This window comes from Phocoena sinus, chromosome 9 (genome assembly GCF_008692025.1).
Source record: "Phocoena sinus isolate mPhoSin1 chromosome 9, mPhoSin1.pri, whole genome shotgun sequence".
NCBI classification, from domain to species: Eukaryota; Metazoa; Chordata; class Mammalia; order Artiodactyla; family Phocoenidae; genus Phocoena; species Phocoena sinus.
Genome location: NC_045771.1, coordinates 97,683,827 through 97,701,283, shown reverse-complemented (window position 1 = coordinate 97,701,283; position 17,457 = coordinate 97,683,827). Strand labels below are relative to the sequence as shown.

The window sequence follows — 17,457 nt, the reverse complement described above, 5'->3', positions numbered from 1 at the left end:
TTTTGTGGCCTAACGTGTGGTCTCTCCTGGAGAACGTCCCACATACACTTAAAAATAACGTGTATTCTGCCGTTGCTGGGTGTTCTGTGTGTCTGTCAGGCCTAGTTAGCTTTTTAAGTTGCATATTTGGTACGTTCGTAAGGACATATAGCACGAAGCATAAGGTGAACACCCGTGAAACCACCGCTCCCCTTGAGGGTCAGAACACCACTGCCACTGTCACTCTCCCCAGATGCACCCCTGTGCTGTCCCCACAGGGAGCACTGTGGCCACTGTGTTGACCGCCTTGCTTTCCTTCCTGTTGCACGTGTGCAGATCCCATGAAATGCAGACCTAGTGTTGCGCTTTATAAAAACGGCATCACACCACGTGAACTCCCCACACCTTGCTTTCATCCCTCACTGTTTGAGGTGGCCACGGTGACATCGGGGCTGAGGTGCCCCTCAGACCTTTCCCGACCTCTCTGTGGGTGTAGCCCGAGCAGCCCATCTCCTGATCTCTCCACTCTACCCAGCACATCACAGGCCAAGGGTGCACAGCTGCCCCACACAGTGGGACAGCACTTCCAGCTGTGCCTAACATCCCCCAGAAAGGAGCCCCCCACCCCCTGGGGGTGGACTCTGCTGGGTCTGGGCTTCTGGGCAAACCCCGGGACCTGCCTCTTTGCTCCCTGCAGCACTGGGGGCGCCGTTCCTCCCTCAGCCTCTCTCCACTTCCGTTCCCTCAGCCAGAAAAGCCAGAAGCAAGGCTGCAGAGGGACAGGAAGGCCCACACCTGGGGTTCCAAGATGTCAGCAGGCAACGTGGAGCCCGCCCACACCGGACGCTCCCCCCGGCGGCAGGTGTCCGGGGGCGCCCTCCCTCCTCCCCCATGGGACACATAAGCCTTTTCTGCTGGACAGGAAGGCCCTCAGGGAGGCTCAGGCAGCTAGCACACAGACGAAGGCACTTGGTCCGGCCCCTCCTGAGGCCTCTGGCCCCATAGCTGGCTCCCTGCCTGAGGCAAGCCCACACAGTGACGTGGTGGCAGATGCGTCTCCCAGCCCTGGTGACACTTCACCAAACAGCTCTCCTGCCAAAGCCAACTTGGGAAATTCCAGGGACAAGGAAATTTACCCGGGGTTGCGAACAGCTGGGCCTTGGCTTGGAGCAGGGAGCCCCGCCCAGGCGCAGGACGCAGGTGGAGCAGGAAGGAGGGACTCACCAGGTCCACCACGAGGGAGTCCTTTAATAGAGACGGGCGGACAGGGGACACAGCTCAGCCCTGCACCTGCAGTGCGGCGGCTCCTCCCCCACCTGGCGTGGCCCCAGGGTGGACACGGGAGAGGTGTGGTTTTAAAAAACACAGCGAGACCAATTCTTCACTTTCACAGAGAAGGGGAACTTGGGGGAGCCGAGTCCGAGTCCTGCCTCCAGCAGGAGGGAGCTTGCTGCCGCCCCCCCCCCGCCCCCCCCCCCATCTGCACACGGCCAGGGCAGGAGCCCCCGGCTGCACAGAGGCCCAGCCACCCTACATCTGTCAGCATTTCTACACTAGGTACACTGCTGTGCTGTAGAGGCCCCACCCCCAGCATCAGCCTGAAGCCTCGGGTGGGAGGAGGGACGCCCCCAGCCCCTGCCACAGGAGGCTGGGCGACTCGGGGCCCCGGGACAGAGCAGCCCCGCTCCTCACCGGCCCAGGGCCAAGGGGTCATTGAAGTAAAAAGGTCAACGCTGGACAAGATGCAGGCCGGTGAGAGCAGGCAGGGGTCAGGGGGTCAGGGGCAGCAGGTGTGCATGAACCAGGCAGGGCTGGACAAGCATGGGTGGGGTGCGGACGGGGCAGGGACAAGGGCGGGGCTGGGGATCTCATCAAAAACAGTTCTGCAGCTGCAAACTGGGCCAGCGAGCACCACCGCCCAGGGGTCCCCTCCCAGCCAGTGCAGGGCCGCCTCCAGCCTCCAGGGCCAGGCGTCGGGGCGCATCCTGGCTCCAGGTGTACGTGTGGGGAGGGCCGCTGGTGTCGGGGGGGCCGGGCTGGAGAGAAGGGTGTGTGACATCTGCGGGCATGTCCCCGTCGGCCAGGTGGTCAACAGGATCAGTTGTTCTCGAAGAGAGAGAGCAGGTCGTCATTGCTGTTTGTGGGGAGGTCGGGTGGGCCCAGGTAGGACAGCAGCTCGTCAGGGTTAGTCAGTTCTGGGAGCAGCTGAGGACAAAGCAAACCCGCCAGCTTTGGGCCTGGGTCCCCGGCCAGGATGCGGCACACCCCTCTCCCCGACACAGGCTGGCACTGGAGCCCCTCAGCCTGCTCTGCACAGGGGCTCTTCCAGCGAAAGACTGCTCTGTGACCAGGCATCGCTTGTGACAAGCTGTTCAAGGACAACATGGGACACCCAGGACCGTGAGGGGTCCCTGACGTGAACAGGGCGAATGCAGAAGGTGGGATCCCACTCCCTGGGATTTTCTGCTTTGAGCTGTGCTTTCTACATTTTTTCACGTTGAACTTTGTATTCATTTATCATGGTCAAGGGACAGTCACCTGTCTTTTTTGCACTGATTCTGGCTCACATACCACCTGTGAGTCAGACAGGTCAAATCAGACCCTAAGGCCAGGGTCACCAGCTACAAGCCAAGTCCTCTCGGGGACTCTGCCCATGCCACAGTGGCACCCAGGTCCCCAGGGCCAGATGTCTGGACACAATCACCCACGGCTACTCTGGATACCTCACACTCGTCAACAAAAGCGCTGACGTCACCCGACCAGCTCTCCCTGCGTCTGGAAGTCACGGTGGTATCACTGTCCTCCCTTCTATGAAGCATGTGGACCCTGGGATGACAGATAAGCCACACCCCAGCCCCGGCTCCAAATGCTCCCCAGCACGGGGCCCAGTACTCACGTCCAGGCCCGGTTCCGGGGCCTCCCCTGCCCCAGACACGGGGGGCCCCATCATGCCTGTGGCAGCACTGAAGGCCAGCTCACCGATGGGACCCGAATTCACCGGGCCCAGGGGCTGCCGGGATGCCGGGGGAGGGTTTGGATGGTGCAGCTGGGGCCCTGAGGGGCCTCCAAGGTTGGCGGCGTGCAGCCCCGGAGGCCCAGGGTTATGGGCCGGGTCCAGGTGACCCGCTGGTGCCATCTGAAGGAGGAGAGAAGAACCTAGTAAAACGGCCCAGGGGCTCTCTGGGTGGACAGCTCGTCAGCCCCCCGCCTTGGCACTGACCTGGCCTGGGAGGCAGGGGGCAGATCTCTCCGGTGTCAGGAGGCTGCTGGGAATGTCGGATTGATAGGAGACAGGGGGGGGCCCCGGGGTGAACTCAGCAAGGGTCGGGGTGCTGGGCGTGGTGGGCGGGAAGGAGTCGGGGAACGTCCCGGGTCCCAGGAAGCTGGAACCTGAGAGAGGAGAGCCAGGGGGCTCATGCCGGTAGAGCACGGAAACAGGCCAGCCACAGCGTGGGCAGGACTCACTGAGCTCGCCCAGATAACGTCTGACTTTATGGAAGTTGCTACTCGGCAAAGGGCATTTCTTCTCATTGCTGCTAGGGGAACTGGCTGATGACACTGCCAGGAGGCTGCGAGGGGACAGGAATGGGACCCACCGCACCCAGACACTCCCGCACGCGTGGTCGGACGGGGCCGGTCCATGAAGTGTGCCGGCACAGACCTTCGTTCCAGACCACTGGGGAGGTGCGTGCAGCTGCAGCCGGAGGCCCTGCTGCCCATCCCCGCCGGCTCGGCCGAGGCTGCACCTATGCCACCAAGTCCCCAACCAGGCCCCCAGGCTCGCGGCCCTCGGAGTGACACGTCCACAGGCAGCAGACTGGTGGGAGAGGACGGATCATTTGCCCAGGGCCGTCTGTTTCTAGGGCAAGCCCCCTGTACTCACCCTGGCTGGGGTAATCACCGGCGGCTGGGGCTGAGGGGGGCTGGACGGGGGCGAAGGGCGCGGCCCCAGGGCCCAGGGCAGCGATCATCTCCATCACGCTGGGCATGAGCACGTGGGCGGGGCTCACGGTGCGGCAGCGCTTCAACGCCGGCCCGTCCGGCTCCTCCTTGACGTGCACGTCAGGCTTCACAGGCACTGGCTTCCAGCTGCACGTGGGGTCGATGGTGATCTCCTCGTAGTCAGAGCTGGGCGGGGACATGCACGGCTGGTCACCACCTGTCCTGCTGCCTCTCCTGGCCCTGGGCCATTTTTAGGCAGACCTCCCACTCAAATGCTCGTGGCCACCCAGCACGTTCCACGTGCTTGTGGGCTGCGGGCCTGGGTCGGATGTGGATTCCATCCACGGCCTGGAGTCGAGCCCGCTCCACGCTGGATCAGCATGGGGTGTCTCCCCACCTGTCCCAGGGCTGCCTGCCCTCTGCTGACCAAAGATGCTGGGGTTGCAGGAAAGGAGACTCACTTCTGAATGTAAATGAGGATGCCCAGCATGTACTGGTCCACCTCCAGGCCCTCCAGCAATGCCGTCTTGCTGTAGAAAACCAAGGGGACACACAGCTCAGAGGGCTGGCCCAACCTCTTCCCGGGCACAGGCCCTGTCATGTCTCAGCCCCCGGTGTGAGGTAACCCTGCGTGACGTCGCTGCCCTGAGCCACTTCATCCCTCCTAGCCTGTGCTGTGAGCCCCACACCTGGCTTGTGGAAGGAAACGCCCATTAACAGCCTCAGAGAAAGTGCCACCCGCCCCCAGAGCCGTGGGGACCGTCTCTGACACACTCACTTGCACACAGGGCACCTCCAGGTCCCTCGCTCACAGTTGAGCTGTAAATAGGACTCCAGGTCAAAGCACTGCAGAGAAAGGGCGAGACAGTTCCTCACACTGGGGCCGGGGCAACCCGGCCATGCTCTGTGGTTTCAGGAACTTGGGGCTTATTTACTGCCTGTGTGAGAAGGCTCGGCTCCCAGGCTTTTACCACGGCATCATCCTAACAGACGTAAGAGACGGGACAGCCTACGCAGCCCTCCCTGGGAATGACGTGTGGCCAAAGCAAGAACTGGGCAGCTTTGCCCAGTCAGGGAATGACTTCCAGGATGTGGTGTGGAGGAAAAACATGATGCAGAGCGATGTTTACCGTTTATGTAACCAAAAGGTGGGCGGGGGTTGGGTGGTGGAGGGTGTGTGTGCACGTACTTGTCTGCACGCAGAGCGTTTCTGCAGAGACAAACAAAGGCGCTGCTCCTGGGGGCAGGGCGGGGAGAGGACAGCGCCCTGCATCCAGGATGCCGTTTAAAATCGGAGCCCCGAGAACGCAGTAAAACGGCTGTTACGCTTAGAATAATGTTAGAAGAAACAAAAGCCCAGTCTGAGGGGAGAAGACAGGGGAGCCAGGCCACCTGCCCACTGGCCGGCCTGTCCTGTCACCTGCCAGCCGAGGTGCTCAGAGGCCACTCCCGCTGAACACAGTTAAAGGGCAACGGAAGTTCTGGCAAAGCTCTGCAGTGGCCACCTACCTGAATGTGGCGACAGTCATGGCCTCGGGCAGGGAGCTGGATCCTGCGGAAGGTGATGGGGCACTTGAGAGACACCTTGATGGCCGTCTGCTCCACCCCGTCCTCTCCGTTGGGCCCAGGGGTGCCAGGGATGGTGCCGCTGCTGAAGTTCCGCTTTACTGACATCGACAGGGGAAAGGAGGACGTGGGTGAGGGCCGCCAAGCGGGACCCGGCCACTGCTGGCTCAGCACCTCCGAGGGGCGTTCCAGGGCTGACTGCTGCTCTCTGCACGCAGCCCCCACCCCCACCCCAGAGAAGGCGGCCTTGTCTGTCATGGGGCCGGCTGCCTGGGGCCAAGGAAAGCAAGGGCCACTCACTCTTGGTGATGCAGTGCTCGGCAGGTAGGAGGCGCTTCTTGAGGAGACCCTGCAGCACCGAGCGGACGGACGGCCGGTGCACCAGCTGCAGCACGAAGAGGTGGGACTGCAACAGGAGGACCCGGTCAGCGGGACGTGGCCCGGGGAGGCGCAGCGCAGGCCCGTTCTCTTGTGGCTAACGCACAGGCAGGCCACCTGCTGCCCCTCCCCGGGGAGCCCAGGGGACCAGGCCCACACCTATCTGGAAAGCTCACTGTGTGTCTGCACCAACCACGGCCTCTCTGTCGGAACACAATTATCTGAGAGGCTCCTGAATGTGCCCTGCCTACAGCATCCACCTTTATCCACGCTGGTCCAAGTGAAAACATCCCAGAACCGCATCGGGGCTGCCCGCCTCTGCCCCCTCCCACCCGGGCTGATCAGTGCTGTGCAGCTAAGTGCATCCTGCCTCTTCTAGTCCTGGATCCGGAGCCTGCTGGAACCTGAACGACTCCTTAACAAAGACTCAGTGACGGTCAGCTGGGACTCAGGGCCCTGTGAGCTTCCTCCAGGGAAGAGGCAGGCCCAGCTAGTTTCCCTTACATAATTAACATGAGCATCAAATTTAGTCACTGAACCTAACCCGAAAGCAGCAAGGGCATTTTTATGAGATCCTTTACTTACAAGGCCCAGGATGGTTAGGAGGAGAGCCAGTGCCTTTTTCTCTAGCCATGACGCCCCCAACCCAGCCCCGCGGAGGGCACTCACGCAGCAGCAGGCCGTGACGGTGATCTGGATGGTGTTGCGGCCCGGCTGGCACACGTGCTTCAGGTAGAGGGGCTTGTGGGAGGTCTTGTTGTCGCCGCGCTCGATGGTGAGCGGGGTGGCGTTGACGCTGACCTGCACCGAGGCCGGCCAGTTGGTGTTCATCTGCCGGTCCTCGTGGTGGTAGCACTTGAACTGCAGCTCCAGGTCCGGCCTGCACGGGAAGGATGGATGCTGAGAGCGAGGGGGCGGTGCGAGGGGCTGCAAGCTGGGGGCAGGCGCCCACTCACCTCAGCATCAGGGTCTTGTAGACGGAGTCACGGAGCTGGAAAGCGTGATTGCTCACGGCCAGGTTGTGCTGCAGGCGGAAGGGCTCCAGGACCACCCCGTCCCGCACGGGGAAAGTCAGCCGCAGCTCGTCACAGGGGCCGCTGCCTGGAAGCAGGCCATGCCGGTGTGAACAGGCCACCTACAGGATGGCCACCAGGCCGAGCGGCCTGCCCCCGCCCCATCGCGGGGGCCGTGGCCCCTCCTCCCCTTCCATGGGGCTGGGGCTTGGGCAGCATCTCTCCTGGGACCCTGGGCTCGGCCTCCACCTCCAACGGGAACAGATCTTGGTGTCCCGCCATTCTGTCCTGCTCCAGTAGGAGCCCCGAGAAGATCCCTGAATCATGACTGGAGAATATGCCCCACCAACCCAAAAAGATGGCGCCTCTGGTGCTTTCAGAGGGGGTAGGAGGCAGAAGAGGTACGAACGGGCCACCTGTCGTCACCCTAGTGCTCAAGCTAGGGTTTTAGGACCCCCAACTGCTGCTGCAGTGGTCTCCCGGAAAGCAGGTCTTAACCAGAAGTGGGCTTCAGGGGGCCCCTGAAACCATACACAAAACTGTGCACATGGCTATTTTTCTACAGAGAAGATGGATGCTTCAAATGGATTTGCAAAGAGATCCATTAATAGAAAATGCAGGTGAAGGCCCCCCACCGCCCCCGCCAAGGTCCCTGCAGGACTCTCTGGAGCCCTGCCCATCTGTCCTGAGAGCAGACCTCACTCACCGGGTGGTGACGGGTGCAAGCTGCTCACGCTGGGCTTGAGGTCAGGCAGGAAGGGCGACTTGACCTCCTGGCTGGTGGACATGTAGGGGATGCTGCTGCCGGGGGTCATGGGCGGCGTGGGGCTCCCTGGCAGTGGGGAGCTGGGGTAGCCGGGGATGGAACGGGCGGGCTGTGGGGTTGAGCAAACAGTCAAGGTGGAGTGGTGTAGGGGTAGAGTTTGTTCTTGGAGCACCCAATGGGAACGGTCAGACCAGGAACGGGCAGGGAGTCCACGCTTCCTCCTGCCTGGGCGCCCTCTCTCCGGGCACCCACCCCATGAGCCTCCCGCCCGCCTGCCCGCCTGCCCCGCCGCCCATACCCCACTCAGGCTGGGCTGGCTGTAGCTGACGCTCCCCCCGTTGAAGCTGGCACCCTGCCCGCTGAACTGCTCTGCGGGCTGCAGGAGAGAAAACCGCGTGTGCCTGGGACTGCCGCCTGCCCCTGAGCGCTCACAGGGTCCTGGACTTGACCCTAGGAGAGGGCTGGGGACAGGGGGGCCCACCACACACACGGGTGTTGGCTTCTTTCTTCTTTATACACTTTTCGTGTCTTCTAAATAATCTACAGGGAGCACGTGCTGATTTCATAATTTTAAGAATGACCACTACAGAAAAAGAGCTGACCTCACGCATCAGAGAGGTTTACGATGAAGCCACAGAGAGGCTGAAAGGACACAGGTACACACACCTCCTCTCCGCCCTCCAGCGGCACTCTTATCGCTCGGGCCCCTCCCCTCACGAGCTCCTGGCCCCTCTGGCCTGTCCCCTTGCTGGGCTTCTCTGCAGCAAGCAGAGGGGATGGGGACACTGTCCCTAAAGGACACGCTGGTGGCGTGGGTGCCTGCCTGCTGCTCCATACACTGAATCTCACAGAGGGGCCTTTCGTACCTGGACTCCCCTCCTGGGAGCTGCCCTACGCTGATCAGGGCCCCCGGGAAGCTCCTGGTTGCTCGGCCACCCAAGCACACGCGAGCCCACTCGCCAGCCCCGGCTGCCTCAAGGTCCGCCTGTGTCCCACAGGGCTTGGCGTGGGCCAGCAGGGGCTGCAGAGGCCCGGGAGAAGCGGCCCTACCTTGTAGTGCAGTCCCGCGGGGCTGGGGGTGGACAGGGACTGGCCCGCGCCCTGCTGCAGGGGCAGCCTGTGCCCAGGGTAGGAGGACGGGGCGGGGGGCTGCCCGGGGCCAGGCGCGTACTGGGTGGCGGCGGGTGTGTACTGGCCTCCTGGCAGGTACTGCTGCCCGGGATACACCTGAAGGAGGAAAGAGGCAAAATGGCCAGGAGAAGAGGTGCTGGGGAAGCCCGTTCCCGGGGAGGGAGGGCGGTACCCGCCCTGTCAGGCACAGCCGACTCTCCCTCCACACAACGGCTCTGAGGGCGCTTGGGGTGGGGGGCCTGACCACTCACCTCACTGGAGTAGGCTCTCTTGACACCCTGTCGGGGCAGGGGCTGGGCCTGGGGGGGCCCAGGGTACCCGTGCTGGGGCAGGCGCTGCCCTGCATATAGGGGCGCCAGGCCCGCTGCTCGGGTGGGGTTCATGCCCATGGGGCTCATGCCGGAGGGGCCCATCAGCCCTCCCACGCTGGCAGGGTTCATGCTGCTGGGGACACTGGGCCCCCGGGGACCACCGTGCTGCAGGAACTGGCTGTTAAAAGACTGTCCGGCCCCCATCTGGGAAGAGAAGAGAGGAACCGTCCAGGCCTTACCCACCGCTGTGGGTGCCAGCCTTGTGCCCACCCCCTGCAGGCAGGCTCCCCCTCGCCCCCCCGGCCTGGGTCCTCTCCCCTCAGCTCCCCACTCCTTTCCCGCCTCATCTTTATTGGCCCCAGCACACAGCGTGCGTGTCCCCAGGGCCTCAATCCTGGCTGCCTGACAAGACCCTGCCTTCTGCACCAACGCACACGGGCCGCACAGGAGGAGCTGCGGGGCCTCACCGCTCCGTACTGGCTCAGCTCCTGGCTCTGCTTCTCCTGGAGGGCGGCCACGGTGGCCGTGGCTGTGGCCGTGGCCGTGGCGGCAGCAGCAGCCACGGCAGCAGCCGCCGCTGCTTGAGTGAAGTCAGTGGAGGGCCGTGTGGCGTGTGAGGGAAGGCCCAGGCCCCCCGGCCCCCCCGGGCCGCCCGCATACCTGTAACAGACAGACGGCTCAGCTCAGAGGTGCTCCCCTGCCATCTCCCGGGGGGTACACAGCACCCGAGGGGAGCCCCATTCTTTCCCACACACCCCCCTCGTTAGTGTGGGAGCCAGCAGGAGCCGCAGAGATGCAACGTTCAACCCATCAGTGTCACACAGCTCCCAGGCGCCCAGCAAGTTAGCAGTGTCGCCCCCAGAGGGCTCCTAGCACGCCTGCCAGGGGAGGGGTCCTGCTTACCCAGCGGTGAAGCCGGGGCCCCCGGGGTAGCCCCCGCGGCCATACACCCCTTGCTGCACGTAGCCCTTGTTGGCACCACCCTCACCAAACGCCTGCTGTCCCAGGCACTGCGGGGAGTTCAGGGCAGAGCTGCCACCTGCCATGCCGGGCATCATGGAGCTGCCGGGGGGGCTCCCTGCGGGGCCCATAGGGTTCCCCAAAACCTACAAGGAAGGAAGAATCACCAAAGGACACCATCCAAACAACCTGCTTCATGCCGTGCTTCTAAAGTGCTGGAAAGGAGAGACTGGGCAGGTGAGGAGGTGGAGGTGGGGGCAGAGGGGAGGGTGGTCCAGTGGAGGGGCAGCTGCTCACAGGTGGGGTGTGGAGGCCAGGTGAAGACAGGAGGAGGAGATCCCACGCCACGTGTGGAAGAACTGGTCTCTGAGGACGTGGGAGACTCAGGAAGCCCTGGCTCCACTTCTCCGAGATCTGAGGGGGGCTCTGGCGCCCCTCGGGACGGGGCCCAGGTGTGGGCTCACCTGGCTCTGCGCCGCGTTGCCGACTCCCCACACGGTTGTGACCACGGACAGCGATCCTGCTGGCTGAGTGGCACTCTGTTGCCAAGGCACCGCCTCATAAGCGAATGGACCATCACTACAAGGAGAGGGGCAGGTGGGGAGGCTCGGTCAGGAGGCCGCAGGTGCCTAGAACCCCGCCTGGGAAGAAGCGAAGGCTGGGAGCAGAGGGGTCCCGCTCTACCACCCACCCGTGTCCTGGGGCCCGAGCGGGGAGGGCAGCAGGAAACCCCACTCACCCGTGTGGCGCGGGGGGCAGGGCGGGTTTCATGGGGTTCATGGGGTTCATTGGCTTGGGAGCAGCCTAAAGGCCAGGTCTGTGGGTGGCAGGAAGCAGCCCTCACTGGTGCTTACGTGGGACTCAGATGCTCTGGCTGCTGGGACAGGAGGGAAGGAAGTCAGTGGAGATGCTGCCGGGAGACCCCTATCAGCACCAAGCCCCGTCCTTCCTCTGCTCCAACCGATGAAGGGTAGGGCAGGTGAGACGGGGACCCGGGGGCCCGCTCAGGGGGCTCAGGGAAGCCCAGCATTGGCCCTACCGCACTGCCCACCCTGGCAGATCTCTGCCCTCCCCAGCCCGGAAGCCAGCACTGACCCTTTCTGACCGGGCCCTGCCACCTGGAGCCCCCGGAATGGTTCTGGAAGCAGACTTTCTGATCCCCCAAACTTTCCACGTTCTCCCTCCCCCACACGAAAACCTGGATACGCATAAAAGCCAGGGGACATCCAGAACCCAGCTGCCAGAATCCCCTGCCTCCACCCCACCTGAGGCCCGGGGCTGTGGGGTGGGGGTGGGGGGGGGGGGCGAGCGGGGGCGGGGCAGACAAGGCCAGAGGCCTAGGGGTGCCAGACAGCAGGCTCACCTGCTCAGGGTCTGGGGCCTGCCCACTATGGGGAGGGGCCTCTGCATGCCGGAGGTAGGGGTGGGGGTGGGGGTGCGGCACCAGGTCAGCTAACCTGCAGCCTGGGGCCAGGCAGGGGCCGGAACTAGGTGTGGAGCCAGCAGCCCATCCCTGGCTGGCAGCCTCCCAGCCCCAGGGCTTCTCCCCAGAGCAGCAGAAGGGCGAGGTGCACACAGGGGCAAGGCGGGAAGACTGACCCCCACAGATCACGGGTACGGTGAGCTCCCAACAAGGCGGGGACGCACACGCAGCGCAAAGGGCGGAGGGTTGGTGGGCACCCAACAGACATGGCAAGGGGCCAGTGGGGACACAGCAGCCATGGCCGGGGGGACACGCATGGAATCTGTGAGCCCGTGCCGGGATGGGGCTGGCTCTCTTCCCCTTAGCACCTCAGAAAATGAGCGAGGCAGCGGCCGGCTGCTCCTCCTGGCTGCCAACGCCTCCGACACCTCCACAAGCAAACCCTTCACCAACCAGGCCGAGGGCCCTTGCTGGCACTGCCAGGACCACCTCTCACACTCACCTCCACCCAGCCTAACCACAGAGGCATGCTGGCTGTGGTTGTCTGGGGGTCTCCGGGGAGGCCCCTGTCTGCCTTCTCTGGGTCGAGGTTCCATCCTAGAGCACCACTGCCTTCTAGGGGCTGCAAGGCCTCACACGCACGCACACACCACCTGGGCAAGCTAACTTCTGGTGGCTCAATCCCACCGCCTCAGCACTCACAGTGCCACCCACCCAACCCCAAGGCTCACATTCCTGAGTGCTGACCAGGACCTCACCGTCAGGGCAGCCCAAGCGAGGCAGGATTATATAATCATGTCCTCTGCAAATACAGTCCTGAAGGCGGCACGCGGGGGCCGAGTCCCTGACCAGGGCCCCAGCGCAGGTGGGGGATACAGTGGGGGCTGTGACTTGGGCCCAAGGCCTCCCACAGAGCACTGGGGTGAGTGGTTCCCAGAATCGCAGCAGAGCCAGGGCTGGGAGGGAAGATGACGGACCGGTCAGACAAGAGGAGTGAGGCAGCTGGCGTGCCTGCCCACCTCACGCCTGGCCCTGCTCTCCTTCCTGACGCCCCTCCCAGAGGAGTCGGGCCCCAGACCACCTGCCAACCAGGAAGCAAAGGCCAAGAAAGCAGGAGGCTGGTGGCTCCAGAGGGCTCAGGGACCCCTGGACTCAGCCCTCGGAGCCAGAATCACCGAGCCAGGCAAAGGAAGGCTGGCTGTCCCCAGCGAGTACAACCCCCAGGATGGTGACACTGCAGTGGGAGGCTGGGGGCGGGGAGTGCTGCCGACAGCCAGAAACGCCCCCTAAACCTGCCGAGCGGGGCCTGGAGCAACACGCAGAGCTTTCAGGACTTAGAATATAGGCGGGCTGCTCTAGACTGTGGTATTGGCAGAGGGACAGACACACAGGTCAATGGGACAAACTAGAGAGCCCAAGACAGACCCAGACAGAGTTTCTGACAAAGGTGCAAAAAGTATGCACTGGGGGAAGGACAGCATTTTCAACAAATGTGCTGGAGCTATTGGACATTCACAAGCAAAAGACAAAAACAAAACAAAACAAAAAAACCCTAAACTTCACATCTTATACAGAAACTAACTCGAAGTGGGTCACAGATTTAAATGTACAGCACAAAACTGTAAGAACTTTCTTAGATTTGACACCAAAAGCATGATCCATAAAAGGAAAAACTGAAAACTTTTGTTCTGTGAAAGACCCTGCTAAGAGGATGAAAAGACAAGCTATAGACTGGAAGAAATATCTGCAAGCCACATATCTGTATCTAGAGTATATAAAGAATTCCCAAAATGCGAAAGTTAAAAAAAATTAGAAAATAGGCAAAAGACACGAAAAGACATTTCACCAAAGAAGAAATACAGACCACAAATAAGCACATGAAAAGATGTTCAACATCACTGGCCATCAGAGAAATGCAAATTAAAACCACATCGAGGTATCACTACACACCTATCACCATGGTTAAAATAAGAAATAGTGATACCACCAAATGCTGGCTAGGAGAAACTGGATCTCTCGTGCATGGCTGGTGGGAATATAAAATGGTACAACCACTCTGAAAAACGATTCAGTAGTTTCTTATAAAACTAAGCATGCAGCCACTATACAACCCAGCTGCACTCCTGAACATGTATCTCAGAGAAGTGTAAACTTATGTTCACATAAAAATCTGTACGTGAATGTTTACAGCAGCTTTATTCCTAATAGCCAAAGAATGGAAACCCAGATGTCCCTCAGCGGTGAAGAGTTAATCAACTGTGAGCCTGGAGGCATAAAAAGGAAGAGCTACTGATACAGGCACCAACCTGCAGGAATCTCCAGAGAATCATGATGTGTGGAAAAAGCCAGTCCCCAAGGGTTACACACCGTATGATTCCCTTTATATAACATCCTCAAAATGACGAAATTATAGAAATGGAGAGCACACTGGTGGTTGCCAGGGGTTAAACGTGGGGAGAAGGGAAGCGAGTGGGAATATAAGAAGGTGGGGATGGAAATACACGTATCTCAACTGTATTGATGGAGTTAGTACCCTCCTGCGATACTGTGCCACAGTTTTGCAAGATGTTACCACTAGGGAAAGCCAGTAAAGGATACAGAGCTCTTTGTGTTATTTCTTATAACTGCTTATAAATCTATTAATTCTCTCAAAATGAAAATTTACTTAATGTACAACCGCGACCAGCTCTCTCTCCCCACAGAGATGCCCAGGGCAATCCTTTCCCAAAGCTGGTTGGATTGGCCAGGCCCACTCTGCTGTCCCAGAAGCAAAGGACAGGGAAAAGCAGGAGGAAGACGGGAAGACAGGCCCCCCAGCCTGCGTCAGAGCCTCAGGGCAGGTGGAGCACGCTGGAATCTAGGACTGCTCAGCCCCACTCTGAGTTCGCAGGGTGGGGTGGGGCCTAAGACGTGCATTTCTAACAAGTCTGCAGGTGCTGCCCCTGCTGGTACTCAGACCACAGTCTGAGAGCCCAGGGGAGCTGGGGAGGAGGGGGACAGGGCAGGTGCAGGGCGGGGGGGGGGGTGGGGGGGGGCGTGGAGGGTGCTGGCCTGGGGCCCAGGGCAGCTTCCTACATCACGTGACTCTGGGGAATTCCACCCCCACGGCTGTGGAACGAGACCACAGACATTTCCAGTTCCCCCTGAGCTTTCTGTGCGGGGGCAGCGACTTCCTGACTTCCTGCCAAGCTCCTGAACCAAGTCTGGTCTCCTCCCTGAGAAGCCCCAAACTCTCCAGGTCAGGGACCCCGTGACCCTCTGCTCCTGACGAAGGGAGAGGCGTGCTGTGAGCACAGACCCTCCTCCCACCTCCTGGCCTCAGAGGCAGAGGTAAGAGCGAGCTTGGGTGTGTGTGCTTCCTGCCGGCTGGGGGCCCTCCCTGTACACGGACACTCGCTGGAAGCCAGGACCTCGGCAGAACGTCCTGGCTTGAGGTCAGTCTAGAAGGCCACAGGGTTTTCTGGGGGTCAGATTACATCTTCCTCCCGAAAAAGAGCTACAGACAGCTCACTACCCAGACCCTTGTTCCCCAGGACCTCACAGCGCCTGCACCACAGTCTCCAAAGGCAGACATTAATTAACATGGGTCCGCCCTCTTCTACCCCTGCTCCCTTACCCTGGCCTAGTCACCCAGGAGCAGCAGGCCCCGCGACACACCACCCGACCCCAGGAGGACAGGGACTCGCTGCCTCCCCCCGCAGCAGGGGGCCCACAGTTCCCAAGGTTCCAGTGCTGGGCCCCAGCCAGAAGAACATCGGACACGCTCAGAGAATGGAGAATGATAGCTCAAGCATCGCAGGACACTGTGGGGGGGGGGGGGGTGTCACGTGCTCCAGTGGCTCAAAGTCCTGCCCGTCTACATGGGAGACCACACACTGACTAGCGTAAGTGTTAAGAGTTCATCCAGGGGCTTCCCTGGTGGCACAGTGGTTGAGAATCCTCCTGCCAATGCAGGAGACACGGGTCGAGCCCTAGTCCGGGAAGATCCCACATGCCGCAGAGCCAAAGCCCGTGCGCCACAACTACTGAGCCCGCGTGCTGCAACTACTGAAGCTGGTGCGCCTAGAGCCCGTGCTGCACAGCGAGAGAAGCCACCGCAATGAGAAGCCCGCATACTGCAATGAAGAGTAGCCCCCACTTGCTGCAACTAGAGAAAGCCTGCACTCAGCAACGAAGACCCAACACAGCCAAAATAAATAAAATAAATAAATAAAAAGAGTTCATGCAAAATGCCCAGGAATGAGCATTTCTGAATGGCCCAGGTGTGGGTCATTTCAGAGAACAGTTGAAGGGTTGCACTCTTCTGGGCCTCAGTTTACAATGTGTAAAACAGGTACGCGGTGGCCACTCTAGGACTAGGAAAAGGGAGAACACGTGACCACCTTTAAGTCATCAGCCCCCATCCCATCCTGGACCCAAGCGCTAGTGGACACTCCATGGGGAGGCCTGGCTGCCCTTGGCGATAACCCAATGATCAGGAATGCTCCCCGGGCTTACCCTACCAGTCTTTCACGAGTGGCTCTGAATCTGTCATTCATCATCTCACCTTTCTCTTCCCAGCCAAGAGCCACCCTCTGGGTGTGACAAGTCCCCAAGGCCAGTACTCACTGGGTGAGGCTGAGATTCCTTCACTTATCCTGTTACCTCTCTCAAGCTTCTTCAACGGAAGCTCTCTGGTTCTAGTATGACAGGATTTGGTGGGTGAGTCTGTGTTCACCCTATCAACTGTCTTACAGATCGAGTCACATGTTCTGTGTATTTCCCTATGAAATCTTCTGAGATAATATTATACGAAGGACTTAAAGACATCACCATGGATATTCTGCAACTACCGGGAAGAACGTATGGGGAGCAGGCTGTAGGGGAGCAGGTCAGGGGGGAGGTGGGGAAGGTCCGGAAGAGGAGGGCAGGGGTAGCAGGGTAGCGCGGTGGGGGGTACAGGGCAGCGGGGAACAGATGCGGGAGGCTAAGGCAAGACACGCCGAGGGGCAGGACACCCTCCCGCCTGACTTCAATATGTCCTGTTGGGAACAGGGTATCTCCACCAAAAGCACGGCTGGGGGCTGGAAAGTCAGGGTCGCCAGCCCCAGAGCCTATCTCCGCGGACCTTACATCCGCGTGCCGGCGGCGCGCACGGCCCGGAGGGGCCCGAAAGGTGAGCTTTCAAGCCACAGCGCGGAGAAGAGGCAGCGGGACCAGCTTGGGCGAGGGCCCGGGTCAGCCTCTTGCCCCAGACCCCTCGGGTGCTCGGCCGGATTCCGGCCAGCCCCAACAAAGGCTCAGGTGAAGGGTCGCCTCGGCGCGCACGGGGCCAGTCGGCCCAGGACCACAACGCACGCGCGGCAGGTGCGGCAGGTGGGCGGCAGGGCCGGCTCCAGCCCTGCCGGGGCCCCGCCGAGGCGCTGCAGAGCCGGGCCCGGGGACGCCGCACCTGCCGCCGCCCGCACCTGCCGCACCTGCCGCCCCCGCCGCCCGCACCTGCCCGCCCGGTTAGCTCACCTCCAAGCGCCCCGGCCAGGCCCCTCGCCGCCGCGGCCCCCGGTCCGCGCCGCTCCATGCGCTCAGCCCGCCCTCAGCGCCGCCCGCCGCCCCGGGGCCGCCGCCGTCCGCGCCATCTCGCCGCCGCCCGCTCCGAGGGCACAATGGAGCCGCCGCGCTGCTCATGCATATGCATGACGCCGCGCGCCGGCCCCGCCCCCAGGCCAGAGCAGTGGAGCCCCGAGCCGGCGCTCAAGAGCGAGTGGCCGCGGGCCTGCGCAGGCCAGGGCGGCGGGCCGGGCGGCGGGCCGGGCGGGGGCGGGCCGGGGGCGGGGCGGGGAGGGAGGGCGGGTTGGGGGCGACCTGTGCTCCCCGCCCCCTTCACACCTTTCCAAACGCGGCGTCTGCAGAGTCACCCGCGCTTCCTCTTCGCTCTCCGCCGGGGCGGGGCGGAGGAGGCGGGTCCAGAAAGAGGGCGGGTCCAGGAGGAGGGGTGGGACGGGGCGTGGC

General features: G+C 61.9%; 1 protein-coding gene across 6 annotated transcripts; it reads right to left on the bottom strand.

The window, feature by feature from the left end:
- Positions 1-1,207: 1,207 nt before the first annotated feature.
- ZMIZ2 (zinc finger MIZ-type containing 2) lies at positions 1,208-17,403 on the bottom strand. 6 transcript variants are annotated; one of them, XM_032643539.1, is made up of 19 exons: positions 17,335-17,403; positions 10,786-10,920; positions 10,511-10,625; positions 9,990-10,192; positions 9,521-9,746; positions 9,027-9,290; positions 8,695-8,871; positions 7,943-8,020; positions 7,585-7,753; positions 6,822-6,966; positions 6,535-6,745; positions 5,788-5,893; positions 5,431-5,588; positions 4,700-4,767; positions 4,383-4,451; positions 3,863-4,107; positions 3,200-3,369; positions 2,876-3,115; positions 1,208-2,184 (listed from the first exon to the last, which is right to left on the bottom strand). In XM_032643539.1, exons 2-19 carry the CDS (start codon positions 10,833-10,835, stop codon positions 2,077-2,079), a joined length of 2,802 nt encoding a protein of 933 aa, XP_032499430.1. In that variant the 5' UTR covers positions 10,836-10,920; positions 17,335-17,403; the 3' UTR covers positions 1,208-2,076. The 6 variants fall into 6 exon arrangements, with proteins under 6 accessions (XP_032499430.1, XP_032499428.1, XP_032499431.1 ...); XM_032643537.1 differs by lacking the exon at positions 17,335-17,403 and adding an exon at positions 16,969-17,081; XM_032643540.1 differs by lacking the exon at positions 17,335-17,403 and adding an exon at positions 16,969-17,080 and having other exon boundaries at positions 9,554-9,746.
- Positions 17,404-17,457: the final 54 nt, after the last annotated feature.

Excerpts from the sequence above, each read along its gene's own strand:
- ZMIZ2 (XM_032643539.1), bottom strand. The coding sequence starts at position 10,835 with ATGAACCCCATGAACCCCATGAAACCCGCCCTGCCCCCCGCGCCACAC. Across the intron at positions 10,626-10,785 it reads CTGCCCCCCGCGCCACACGG|TGATGGTCCATTCGCTTATG; the intron begins GTGAGTGGGGTT and ends CTCTCCTTGTAG. Across the intron at positions 10,193-10,510 it reads GCAACGCGGCGCAGAGCCAG|GTTTTGGGGAACCCTATGGG; the intron begins GTGAGCCCACAC and ends CCTTCCTTGTAG.